Source organism: Chelon labrosus, assembly GCF_963514085.1.
Source record: "Chelon labrosus genome assembly, chromosome: 7".
NCBI lineage: Eukaryota > Metazoa > Chordata > Actinopteri > Mugiliformes > Mugilidae > Chelon > Chelon labrosus.
The window spans coordinates 9,478,542-9,491,593 of record NC_140343.1 but is presented as its reverse complement, the minus strand read 5'-3'; the positions used below and the strand labels follow the sequence as shown (position 1 = coordinate 9,491,593).

Sequence of the window (13,052 nt, the reverse complement as noted above, 5' to 3'; positions counted from 1 at the left end):
AAGTAACCACACTACTTTGTTCTAGGGTCGTAGTTTCATTTAGTAATCTTAGTCTTGTTTTTACCTCAAACCATACTCGATGGAGGAGTGTTTTCACGTCAGAGTTTATAACCCTAGTAACTTATTTTCTTTTGGACCAAAACCAATCAAACCCAAATGGCCACTGAGCTCCTGGTGTTAAAGGTCGTGAACCAGATTCAGTCCCTCGCTGCCGCGAGTGTGTGCTCTGGGCTTTGGTCTGCTGAGCCACTCTGAGAGGCTTTCGGTAATCCCTCAGATTCTGGCTTTATTTCTCTCAGGGAAGGGTTTCTCACCTCAGCCAGGGGTGACGGAGGAGGGATAAAAATGACGGGGAGGGAGGGGATAATATGAGCCGGGGTGATATGAGACGTGGCCGGATTTTGAGCCCTTTTAAATGGCTGGATCTCTCCCATTCGGAGTTGAAACTGAATATGCATCCACGGTTATTTCTCTCATCCTTTCTCCTATCTTCAACTCTCTCTCTCTTTCTCTCTGTGTCTGTGATTTAGCCCCTCCAGAGTTTTGGAGTTTGTTGTATGTGTATAGCTAAACAAAGAACGGAGGGGAGGAGGAAGCAGAACAACAGATTGAGGAGAGAAGATAAAAGAAGAAAGCACCCTAAGGAGATAATAAAAATATCTCACCTTACTCCCTCATCTTCTCCCTCTGCTGTAACACCGTCTCTTTTCCACTTTTCTTATGACTATCTCTCACACCGCGAGAAATGTCCTTCACATAAAACGCTTTATTTGAACAAAGACAAGTTCTGAAACACTTTAATTTATTATAGTGAGGATGGATAATATCTCATCTTAGAGCCCTTTACTAACAATATATTTAGATAGACTTTAGATTTAGGACAGATGTTTATGAGAAAAGCAGTAAATCTTTCTGTTGATGCTGCATCCTCTCCTTGACCTCCTCTATTTTCGACAAAGAAGCGTCATGTCATCAGATTTCGCCTCTCTTGGAGAAAATTACCGTTTTCGTGCCTCTCCGTCCGTCCTCTCGTCTTCCCCCCTATTATCAATCTTGTCCCATTTCCATCCTTCCTTCATTCTACACACCCTCTCCCCTTCCTTTTTTCCTCCCTCCTCTACCCTCCATCCATCTCTTCTTCTGCTGCTGCTGGGTTACAGCAGTGACAGTAGATAGTTTTTAATGAGCGCGGAGATGTGGAGCAGAGATCACAGTGAGACAGGACGGCACGGCCTGTCATCCAATTCCCATCACTCATCCATTATTCACACGCCGATTTTTATCTCCGGGACGAGGACTTTTATTTTGAAGTGATATTCAATTTTCATGTTCCCCGGCAGCACGCAGCTGCATTTATTTTGACAAAAGACATCTGTGTCTCCGCAGAAAGGAAATTTTTCCGTACATCGAACAGGTTCATTGAAGTTACAGCCAGATCTTATTCTTGACATTGGAAGTGACATGATCATCATATCAGTACATAAAGAAAATAAGACTTTTTTATTTTTTTTTTTTTTGTTAACAATTCACCAAACTTCCAAATGGACACATTAACTTGATGAAAAAAATGGTTAAAGAAGAAGGTATTATCGAGTAACATAATTCATAAACAAAGAAAACAGCTGAATAAATGTGCTAACAATTTAGAAACCCTACACAGGTAAAATATGAACCTGTGTTTTAACTTTTAACTCTCTTTTCTCTGGTAACTACAACAACTGGCTTTACACTCCTTCACACCCCCACTCTGGTTAGCTTGGAGGAGCTTTTTGAATGATTGTGATCGCTACTGTGATCATTGCTTTTGTTCAGGAGTCCTGAAACCTTAAGCAGAAAGCCTTTAGATCTGAGTCATGTAAGATGTGGGCATTCTCCAGTTAGAATGGGTCCAAATTTCAGACAGGAGCCTGGAATTTAACTTCTCTTATTCGCCTTTGACATCAAATGCTTGGCAACTGTAGCATCTCCCACCCGACATGCCATTGTGGATATTGGAAGCAGCTGTAACCCTTTTTGATATTGTACGTGCTTGTTGTGATCAAGTGATTAAGCCTAGGCTCAAAACTGAAAGAGCCTTTTAAATGATTATGATCATCTGAGTTGTCTTGATTTGGTTTAGATATTGGAATGGATATTGGAAATAGAAGCAAGGTTCAAATCCAGGCCAAGTGGGGCCTTTCTGTGTGGAGTTTGCATGTTCTCCCTGTGTCTGTGTGGGTTCTCTCCGGGTACTCCGGCTTCCTCCCACCATCCAAAAACATGCTTGTTAGGTTCATTGGTGATTCTAAATTGGCTGTAGGTGTGCATGTGAGTGTGAATGGTCTGTCTCTGTCTCGTGGTTACAGAAGAAGAATGAATGAATGAATAACCATAAGCCTCTTTGATCCTTCCTCCTGATGATCATCATAGATGTCTTGGTATGGTTTAAGAGACTAGAAACCTCCAGAGAAAGTCACGTATGTCATGTAAGCTGTGGACTTTCTCCAGTTAGAAGGGTCCACAAATAGAGACACTAACAAGCTGCACTATTGAAGATGTTGGCCAGATATCTTTTGGTACATTGCTAATTGCCTTCAAAGACTCAGCCTCTGCTACATCGATTTTGACCGTTTGTTTTTGAATTTTCTGACAGGGTAGCTCATGCTAAGCAAATAGGCTGGCATCCCACATGACCACAGAAACCTCCGCTCAATAAATTGATGCTACAGTGCACATGCACATGTTAGAAACGGCTTTAGCGTACAAGACAAATTAAACTGCAGCCAGTGACTGAGCTCATGAACGTTTTGCTTCAGCACAGTTTCTTTATCCATGAAACCACCAGGCTGTCTTTATTTAACCAAGAGATTATATTGAAGCTATGGTGTGCAAAGCCAAGGATCTAAGCAGCAAAAAATAAATAAAAAATGCCACTGTCTCTTTTATCTTGTTTGCCATCTCTGCTACGTAACCTTTTCTCACCCCTGAGTGCAGATATTGAAGGGATCCAATTTTTGTTGTTCTTTCAGTTTGAAAAAAGAAAACTGCCCTTGAGCAAAGCCCTCGACCTCAATCTGCTCCGGTGGAGCTGCTCAGAGACCATCAGTATGTGAAGGAGTGTGCAGACGACAGCTCACAGCGTTGAGAGTGTGTTTGTGTGTTTAATGCACCCTGCCCTAAACGCTACTCCCCAATTGAGCTTCTGCAAAGAGCAATGTGCTCGTTCTTGTTCATAGTCATTCATGTTTAATGATGAAAAGTGCTATGAACTTAAGCCCTCCTGACTTCTCTGGTGACCCATTTACACCATAAACATGATTAAAGCACAATAATTTATTGCCCTGTTTTATTATTCAATCATTTATTTAAGGGTTCTGAACTGAGCGACTCACAACAGCGCACTTGTTGTTTCTTACTGTTTTCCGAACAGCAGCGCATATGCAGTCATTTTGCTTTTGGTCAGTGCTTTCATTTAACCATGATAACATTTTCTCCTTTGTCAGGTGAATTTGGGGAGGTGTACAAAGGTCGCCTCAAGCCTGTCGGGAAAAAAGAGATCCCCGTGGCCATCAAGACGCTGAAGGTGGGCTACTCTGAGAGGCAGAGGAGGGACTTCCTGTCCGAGGCGTCGATCATGGGCCAGTTTGACCAACCGAACATCATCAGACTGGAGGGCGTGGTCACCAAGAGCAGGCCCACGATGATCATCACAGAGTTTATGGAGAACGGAGCACTTGACTCATTTCTCAGGGTTAGTAACACACACTGCTACACTCTGAATCACTGTGAGGAAAATTTGGTCTGCTGTTTTAGTGTTGAGCAGATGAAGACACACAGATGTCTTTGAATTAAAGCTGCACATTTATGATTTTTTTTAAGGTCTCATATTATTATTCTTTTTTTGTTAATAAAGCTTTTTTTACCTGGAAATGTGCTTGACAGACTGAAAATCCCCATACACCAATCAGCCACAACATTATGACCGTGTGAAGTAAATAACTTTGACCATCTTGTGACAAAACAAAGTTCTGCTGTGAAACTTTTGGACCTGGCTTTCATGTGGATGTTACTTCATGTGGATGCTACTTAGACCACCCACCTAGACCAGACCGGGCACCCCCACCCCATAGCTATGATACGCCTTGATGGCAGCAGCCAATCCCAGCAGGATGCACAAAAACAGTTTAGGAACAAGTAAAAAAAAAAAACATGAAAAACAGCACAAGGTGTTGACCTGGCCTCCAAATTCACGAGATCCCAAACTGATCAAGTGTCTGTGGGATGATCCACAGAGGCCCCTCCCCTCACTAACTAAAATATTTTGGATTCGTGGGGTTGATTTGATCAGATTTCACTGGTGATAATCGATTGGTTTAAAGAAGCGGCTGCTATCACATTATTTATACTGCCTTCGTTTTAGCTAGATGTACCTTTTAAACCGGTAACTGAGCATGTGTATCTTTAGTTCAAAATCACACAGGGCTCAAACACATAAATACCCAAACAGCTCAAGAGTGGACGATTTCAGAAAGAGACACAAAGACCGAAGCAACCTCCTGCTCTTCCTTCCTGTGCTCTTTCCTCCTCATCCTGCCAGCATCTCTGACTGTCTGTCAGTCTGTCCGTCTCTTTGATCCTGCCCTCCTTTTGAGGCGGCTCTAAAAACAGAAAGAGAAACTCTTTGATGTTTGGTTCTCACAGCGTGACCCCTTTTGACTCAGAAACCATCCAGTGACTCATGCACACACACACACACACATTCACAAACACAATGATCGATCCTGCCGGTGTTGCTGTCCTAGCGTGACCATCTTGCAGGCGCAAGGCCCGAAGGATCAATGCAGTGTGTTTGTGTGTACCTAGAAGAAGGCTTCTGCCTGCAGAGGATTAAGCTACAGGAGCATCAAAGGCACGGTTTGATGCGCAAAGTGAATTAAAAGACACACCTTCGACTGCAACTATGTCAGCAGGGGATGTCAGTGATGTCCATCGGAGAAATAGACGAGCTGGCCCAAATATAAAAGAGGCAGACATTTGGAGTCTAAAAATATAAGCTTTCTTAACTCTCCAAGTTCTGTTGAAGCCAGTTTTATAGCCAGGGTTAACTTGCTTTATGTTATTCACAATATCCCACAATTCATGTCGACACACTAAAGAGACAGCATATGCAAATTAAAGTGCCACGTGTGTGTTTTTTAACCCGTTAATGTATGAAAATGATGTGTATTTGTGAGGATGGCTGGATGTTCTTCAGAGATCGATTCTGCTTAAAGCTCACTACTTTGCACACGCTGTTGTCCAGCTACATCTGAAGGCAAATATCTCTAAAGTACTTCCAAATGTCCACCTTGTACTGGCGTAGAAGGACTGCCGTCATACCCTTCTTCAGGGACTTTTGGACAGTCTCACTTCAAAGACATTTGCTGGGTTACTCTCAGAAATGTACCAAAACATACCATAAGCAATTCTGTTTGTATTTTGTAACCTTTATGTATTCAGTGATAGTTTCACTGAGAGTAATACTTCACTTACATTTTCACACCTGGAAACTGCACAGTACAACCACTCTTTCAGTTGTTGGCCACCGAGCGGCTTGAAGCAGTGTTGCTCAAGTGCTCACTACCATTGTTACCTTGAAACCAACACGTACTGGCGCTGGTAAAAGTTGAGGCCAAGTGTTGTCATGCTGCTGTGGTCTGAGATTGGTTTGTAGTTTCATACCGCCGGCGCCATCCGAGAATGACTTGGAATGTTTTTTTCACCAGTGACCTGAACACACCATTACTCAAGTGCACGAGAGGTGTGTCAGACTCTCTTTCCCATTCAAGTTTCGCCCTTGTGGTCACAGGCTCTCTTACTTTAAGGGGTGAGGTGGGTGCGAATTTGGAATATTTCAAAGTCTGAAAAACTGTCAGACTCAAACCTCCAGTTTTGGCATCAGAAAGGAGGTTTCAAATACAATTAAACCAATTGCCCATAACGCTTACACCTAACCAATTCCATTCTGATATCAGGATTCATCTATGCATCAATCATCAATTAAAACAAAACGCTGATGCCGGACTTTTAACTCGTACTGAGAGAACCGATCACATTAAACCTGTCCTTGCCGTCCTTCACTTTTCAGCTTTAAATCAGTTTTAGAACAGATTTTAAAGCCTTGAATGGTCAGGTTCCTGCCTACATCTGCAATTTATTAATCTTATGAGCCTGATCGCTGACTGAGATCGTCCAGCAGGGCCCTACCAATGGTCCCGAAACCTTGGCAGGTCACTAAAGACGACTGGGCCTTTGCTGTTCGGGTCCATCGGAACTCTGTCTCCTCTTGGTATTTGTTGTGATCGTATGAGTTATTTTATCTTACTGGTTTCATGTCCTGGACTTTATTGTGTATCAGTTTTGTAAATTTGCTTTCAGAGGTCCTATATAAATACATATATTTCTATTATTAATGCAAGACTATTATAATATGAATAAAGATGTTAAAGAGGAGATTTGAGTCACTGCAATGAGCTGCAGTAGTCGAGTTTAATTTTCTTTACTTGCAGCATCTTAATCACTTTCTTATTTCTTACTGTAACATAATGCACCTGTCTGGTAAATGACACATTACCACATAGAAGTTGCCTGTCTTTTCATTTTATGTAAAATACAGACACTCACCTACAAGTTTTCTCTGAAAAAAATAATAAATAATAAAAAAAAAGTCTGATAATGGAAAATAAAAATATTCTTGTCACGGTTTGTGGATTTGCAGCAAAACGATGGACAGTTCCCGGTGATCCAGCTGGTTGGTATGCTGAGGGGCATCGCATCTGGGATGAGGTACACGAACACACACACACACACACACACTTCCAATGCAGAAACTCGTTTTATTATACAGATGAAGAAGAAACTTTTTTACAATCTTTCACTGATTGTTGTGAGAAGTTCTATTTCTTTCTAACAGTATCAGCTCTTTCACGCTGAGATTTCATGCGGTGACATTCAGCACTGTCTGCTCATGTGTATCAGCAGCCAGAGATATGCTGCCTCCACATCCTGCAAGCTCTCTTCCACACACACTTGCACGCATACACATAAAAACACAAACCCCGCTAGACAGCGTATACTAATCCAAGGAATGTATTCAAGTTAACAGCACCGGAGTCGGTTGGCTCTGCAGATTGAAATACTTCTTACACACACATCTGGGTTTTATTACCGGCTGCGATAACACAAGAACAGGTACATATACACAAACATTACATCCCATTCTTCTTATAGCGAAGATAGCTCGCCGTGATAACACACACACACACACACACACACACACACACACACACACACAAACATACTCTAAATCCCATTACCTTTTCATAGTAGCCTAGCTAGCTGGCAGCAGATAACACACAATCACACAATAAATCCTGTTGATGTTACAGGTACCTGGCGGAGATGAGTTACGTCCACCGGGACCTGGCAGCTCGAAATATCTTGGTTAACAGTAACCTGGTGTGTAAAGTGTCCGACTTTGGCTTATCGCGATATCTGGAGGAGGACACCTCTGACCCTACCTACACCAGCTCACTGGTAAGGAGGCACAGAGCTCGAGACGACACAGTAGTTTTGCAATCTGACTCGAGGACTAGGACAGAAATTCTTGAAAGAGTCTAGGGTTTTAGGTGTTCCACTAAATATGGACCCTTATGTTGTAACATTAGGAACTTTAATAACCAACCCCTCACACGTTACCAACTTAGAAACTGACGTACTGTCCTTCACTTCTCTTCTGGCTTGACGTCATATCCTATTTATTATATATTTAAGTCTTCAAAAGTACCATCTATTTCTTTGTGGCTCAAGGATGTTATGGCCTACCTTAAATGTTTCATCAGAAACATTAAGCAGTTTTGTAGTTCTAGTGTCCTACTGTCAGATAACAAAACAAGGGGACGACATGTGTATTTATATTGTTTGTATGTGTAGTAATTAATTTAAAATCAATCTAAGAATGAAAAAATGCTTGTTGCAATGGATAGATCTCTTTAATACTTATATTTTATAGAATAATTATGTTTTTGTTCCTCACTTTTTTGTCTTCATTAAGAGATAACAAGTTTCGTATTAGTTTTATTTCCATATACTCACCCAAGTGCAGGATGAGTCATCAATATTTTATTGTCAGTTTAAACTGTTTTTATATAATTTTACAGGTAATAACAATCTCCAGGAGTGGAAGCAGGCAGTATTTCTGAAGGATTCTGAGGGAGAGACACAAGAAATTTTGAGATTATATTCGGTTTGACACGAGATTAGTATACTCCCCCAAGTGCAGGATGACTCATCAACATTTTTAAATTGTTTTCCAGGAAACTATGATCTTTAAAATAGAAATAAAACGATTCTATATCAGTGTATAGAGATACTGGTGTATAAATGGCAATAGTGGTACTGATGCGGAAAAGTGACCCATGGAAATTTGTTAATGTATTAAATTGGGAGCGAAATTAGTAAACACTCCCTTGAGTGCAGGATGACTCATCAACATTTTTAAATCGTTTTCCAGGAAAGAACGATCTCTTAAATACAAATAAAACGACTCTATGTCAGTGTTGGCTTAGATACTGGTGTATAGATAGTATATATTGCAAGAAATATATAAAAGTATCATATTAGATTCGGTTTAATTTTCAGTCCTCACCTTTAAGTTGATGGCATGCTGCAGCAGACATACTGTGTGAACTGTCTATGACCTCAGTTTAGTACCATGTGAAGAATGTATACAGTATGTGAAACTTTCAGGTGTAAAGGATTACATCTTTGTATTCCTTCCTTTACCTTTGCCTTTCTTCTTCTCTTTCTTCTTTCTGTCTCCCAGGGAGGTAAAATCCCAGTGCGGTGGACGGCACCGGAGGCGATCGCCTACAGGAAATTCACGTCAGCTTCAGATGTCTGGAGTTACGGGATCGTCACCTGGGAGGTGATGTCATACGGAGAGAGACCTTACTGGGACATGAGCAACCAAGATGTAAGTCATCACCTGCCTGTGTGAGAGAGACATAGACAGAGAGAGAGAGAGACTGTCTCTTGTTTTGAGTTTTCTGTGACTCCAAGAAGATTGTGAATGCCTTTCTAGTGTGTGTGTGTGTGGCATTTGGAGGTTGCGCTTGTTTGTTTCCTTTGCCTTGTCTCACAGCGGGGTGTCTGCATGTCTAGGAAAACATGCGGAAAATGAGGACATCAATTTGAGTGTCACATAAGTGTTTGTTCCCTGAACATCAGACGAAAAGGCGCCAGGATTCATATTTTCTTCGGGGAATATTTTATTGTACTGACAGCTTTATTCCAATTACCTGCGCAGTGTGATCAATTTGCTGCAGCATTTCTGTACCTTATTCATTTTTTTCTTTGTGCCCGTATCGCATTGATTTTATTAAGTGCTTTAGGATTGCATTCTTTCTGATGTTTTTTTTTTTTTTTTTTTAGACTAGTGATCATGAGCAATTTTCAAAACAAGAAGTTTACAATTACCAGCTGTTTTTGTGTTTTAGTATTAAGTATTCAATTTTACTTTTAAGCCCTAAAGAGGATCATGTACCCATAGGTAAAATACATAAAAAAGGAGATTCCATAAGATTGGATTGCTGACGTTTTTAATTTAAGGGTTTTTATTCCGAGAAGCAAAGTGATACACAGATTATAGTTAGTTTTGGCTCTAAAACCTACTTCAAAGCACCGAGGCTCTAAATCCCAATACTTGCTTTCTGAGACTATATATCTAATGGCTCTGACACAGAAGAGCCTGGAATTTCAAAAGCCTCCAGTTTATCTTTAGTTAAAATTAATTTGGCTTCTGCGGAAAAAAACATGCCAAAGCTCCACCGAGTGGCTTTACTTGTGCTTCTTACTGGGAAAATATGCTTAATCAACAACTCTCTGCACTCTCTTTTAGGAAATATTTTGAGTTGTGTCGTGTTATTTCTCCCTGTAGATTCATTGGAGCTCCGCTCGAGCAACGTTTAGCTTGCTTTAGACCTTGTTAACTTAGACTATATGAGAAGTTTTCTCTATAAGGTCAGCTGTCTCATTATTGATGAGCTAATCAGTGGCAGGATCCTCTCGCAGCCATGAGACGGGACACATACTTTCAAGTAATAAAACGAAATCACTCTCTTATTTTTGTCTGCAGAGCACATTTTCCCTGTCTAGCGTTTGCATCACCTTAACATCCCTTTCCCCTTATTTCACACTTTCTCCTCCTCACCCCCTCCCTCTCAGCCTCACCCCTCAATCCCTCCCGAGCAAAAGAAGCAGACTATGCAGCAGTAATGACAGAGAGTCAGAATAATGACAGAGACAGATTTATAATGGCACAGACTGTGTATAATGATGGGGAAAGTGTGTGTTACTACTGTAGCTAACGAGGGTCTGCCGGGGCATTAACTATGCATGAAGCTCACACCCTAAACTCACACATACACACACACGTCTAAACCACACACATGCAGACACACATATATAAAGGCGCACACACACACATACATACATGATTTCAAAGAACACGGAGCGCTGAAATTGTCAGCGGAGCCACTGCAGGTGCTCTGTTCGACATGAATTAATCATGAAAGAGACCTGTGATGTTTCACTACACTTGCTGCTATTTTGATTGACGCCGGTGCTTAGAGTGAATTTATGCGGCACAAAGCCTGAGAAGTGTGTCGGGGTCAAGTAGAGTTCGCTCAGCGAGCAGACAAATCCCCGGCGCTGCGTTTACAGTAGCAGAAGCAGTATATTACCTTAGCTTAGCTCAGCGTAGGATTACAAGTACACTGGCACGGACTTATAACTTTTAAATTAACAAGAAGCTGCGGAAGAAAAACACAAAGGTATTATTTCAAGGAATTTTATGGCACTTTCTTTAAAGGAGCCGACATCAGTACTCAGAGCACAGCACAACAGCTCTGATTTGGAACAGGTGGCACCAATGCAAGGCGTACTAGGTCGATAATCAAAGCGCGGAGAGGAAGAGGAACCCAAGCGGGCAAAAGCTGACAGGCAGAAGTCCAAAAAAACAAGCAGAGGGCATAAAATAAGACAGACATGATAACAAGATGAAATGCTGCGCCACTTTGGCAGGGAGGCAAAATGGAAAATCTGGCAGTGCGGAGGCGACAGGGCAGGTAAACTGGAGGAGCAAATGAGGGGATGAGGAGCAGGTGTGCAGGTGAGTGTGGAGGTCAGAAGATAGAAAATGGAGGGAATACACTGGGGACTGGGACATGTATTAGAAATTAAAATGTGCCGGGCTATATCTTGGCCAGGTGCAGCGAATATTTGCTTTTTCAACCTCATATCAACAACCAGTTTGGGCTGATCTGACTGTCTGCTGGTCTTACCAAGACAACAAATAAGCTTCTTTACCACAGAGGGAAATTATTCCTTTGAATGTAGATGAAGTATCTAAATAATACGTTGCCACATAATCTTCCCATGTCTCATTGTGCTTGTTATCGTACATTCAAACTAAATATGATGTTGTCAGTAACAAGGTTGCAGACCTTTTGACCCTTATTAAAGTCTTTGAAAGTCTTTCACACAGGGTTGGAAGCGGCTTTCACTTCCAATGTAAGCCATGAATAAATTTAGCTTTCTTAATTGATGCTCTAAGCCCTTTTTTTGGCATGAGCACCGTTTGTTTCCCATTAATCCCATTTCCATTAATCCAATTTTCACACAATGCTTTATTGTCATTAAGACAAACTTTATATATATATAAATATTAATGTAGCTGTAATTTAAGACGCTAAAAAGATACTGATGGGGCTTCTAAAAAAATAAAGTCTGGGGAGTGTTTGAATATCTGATATGTGAAGAAAGCTGCAAGAAAAATATTACGCATTGGGATTGTTAAACACTAAGAGCACCATGATTAGAGACATTTAAAAAATTACTTTCACGTTCCTGGTGTAGGGGGCAGAATAATTTCAGATAATGATCACCGAACTTAATATTCCCCTTCTACGGTTATTTTTTAAGGTGCCGAAGCTCAGAGTTTCGTCTTTCTCTGATATTTAGGATTAATTATGTTCTGTACTCAGGAATCAGACTCATCTACCACAATGTCTCCAGTGCAAAATTCCTGCCTAAATTTTTTTACATAAAAACCTTGGAAAACCTTTATCATCCTCAATAACTGCACCGGCATAATGAAATCAAAAGCTCCTCTGTGTGAAACTACCTGTCTCTGCATCAGAGACCGCCGCAGACGTTACCGCTGCTTAGAGATGAATATCTGGATGTACTGTGCGATTGCCCGCTGTGTCGGGATGAAGTTCTCAAACGGAAATTGGATCCTCTTAACTAATCCGAGTTTTTTTTTTTCCTCTTTCTTACGGTTTTAAATAAAGCTGAACGAGGCAAGGTTGCTCTGTAAAAATACACCTGTCTTATCAGCTGAAATAACAAAGGAGCTGTAAAAGAGAAGATCCTCGTCTCGTCTCCCCGCCGAACATAAGTCTGCCTGCAGGAAAAATCAAAACTTGAGTGCAAAATATATACGTCCCCCATCACAGACTGGCACCTTCCTGTGTGCAGTCATCTTGCAAGATTAAATTTCTTCTTCAAAATATTTCCTCTCGTCTACCTCATTTTATGAAGAGCTGGCTCGATTAAATTGCATAGAGGGGTGAAAAAAATGCTCCTGGTATCTCTAAAATGTATTTCAAGGCAAGCATTTTTGAGTATTTTGTACTACACCAGTGACACGTGTATATACTTTTGCATGGCACATGGGAAATACACTATACATAAACTTTAGTGATTTGGTGAAATCACTCCTTCATATAAAACCTCCCCGATCCTGTTAAGTTGTGAGTAATAGTAGCTGCAGTAGATGTGCAGGATCATGTGTAAGATGTTTCTTGGTCCTCCAGGTCATAGCATATCTGAAAACAATGCTAAAACAAAGGCAACTGGACTTATTGGAGTTTTCTTGAAGATGTTTCACCAGTCAGTAAACCCTTGTTAATACAGCACAGTCTTAACGTCTCTCCCAAAAAGCTTCAACCCCATCCACACCTTGAGTCTGG

General features: G+C 41.1%; 1 protein-coding gene across 1 annotated transcript in view; it reads left to right on the top strand.

Annotated features, from left to right (window-relative positions):
* LOC311490646 (ephrin type-B receptor 1-like) overlaps positions 1–13,052 on the top strand; it is an 89,402-nt gene that overhangs the window by 71,739 nt on the left and 4,611 nt on the right. Inside the window, exons 14-17 of the mRNA XM_084548250.1 lie at positions 3,483–3,730; positions 6,737–6,804; positions 7,407–7,554; positions 8,843–8,992. Coding sequence (XP_084404376.1) covers positions 3,483–3,730; positions 6,737–6,804; positions 7,407–7,554; positions 8,843–8,992 — 614 coding nt within the window. The remainder of the gene's footprint in view (positions 1–3,482; positions 3,731–6,736; positions 6,805–7,406; positions 7,555–8,842; positions 8,993–13,052) is intronic.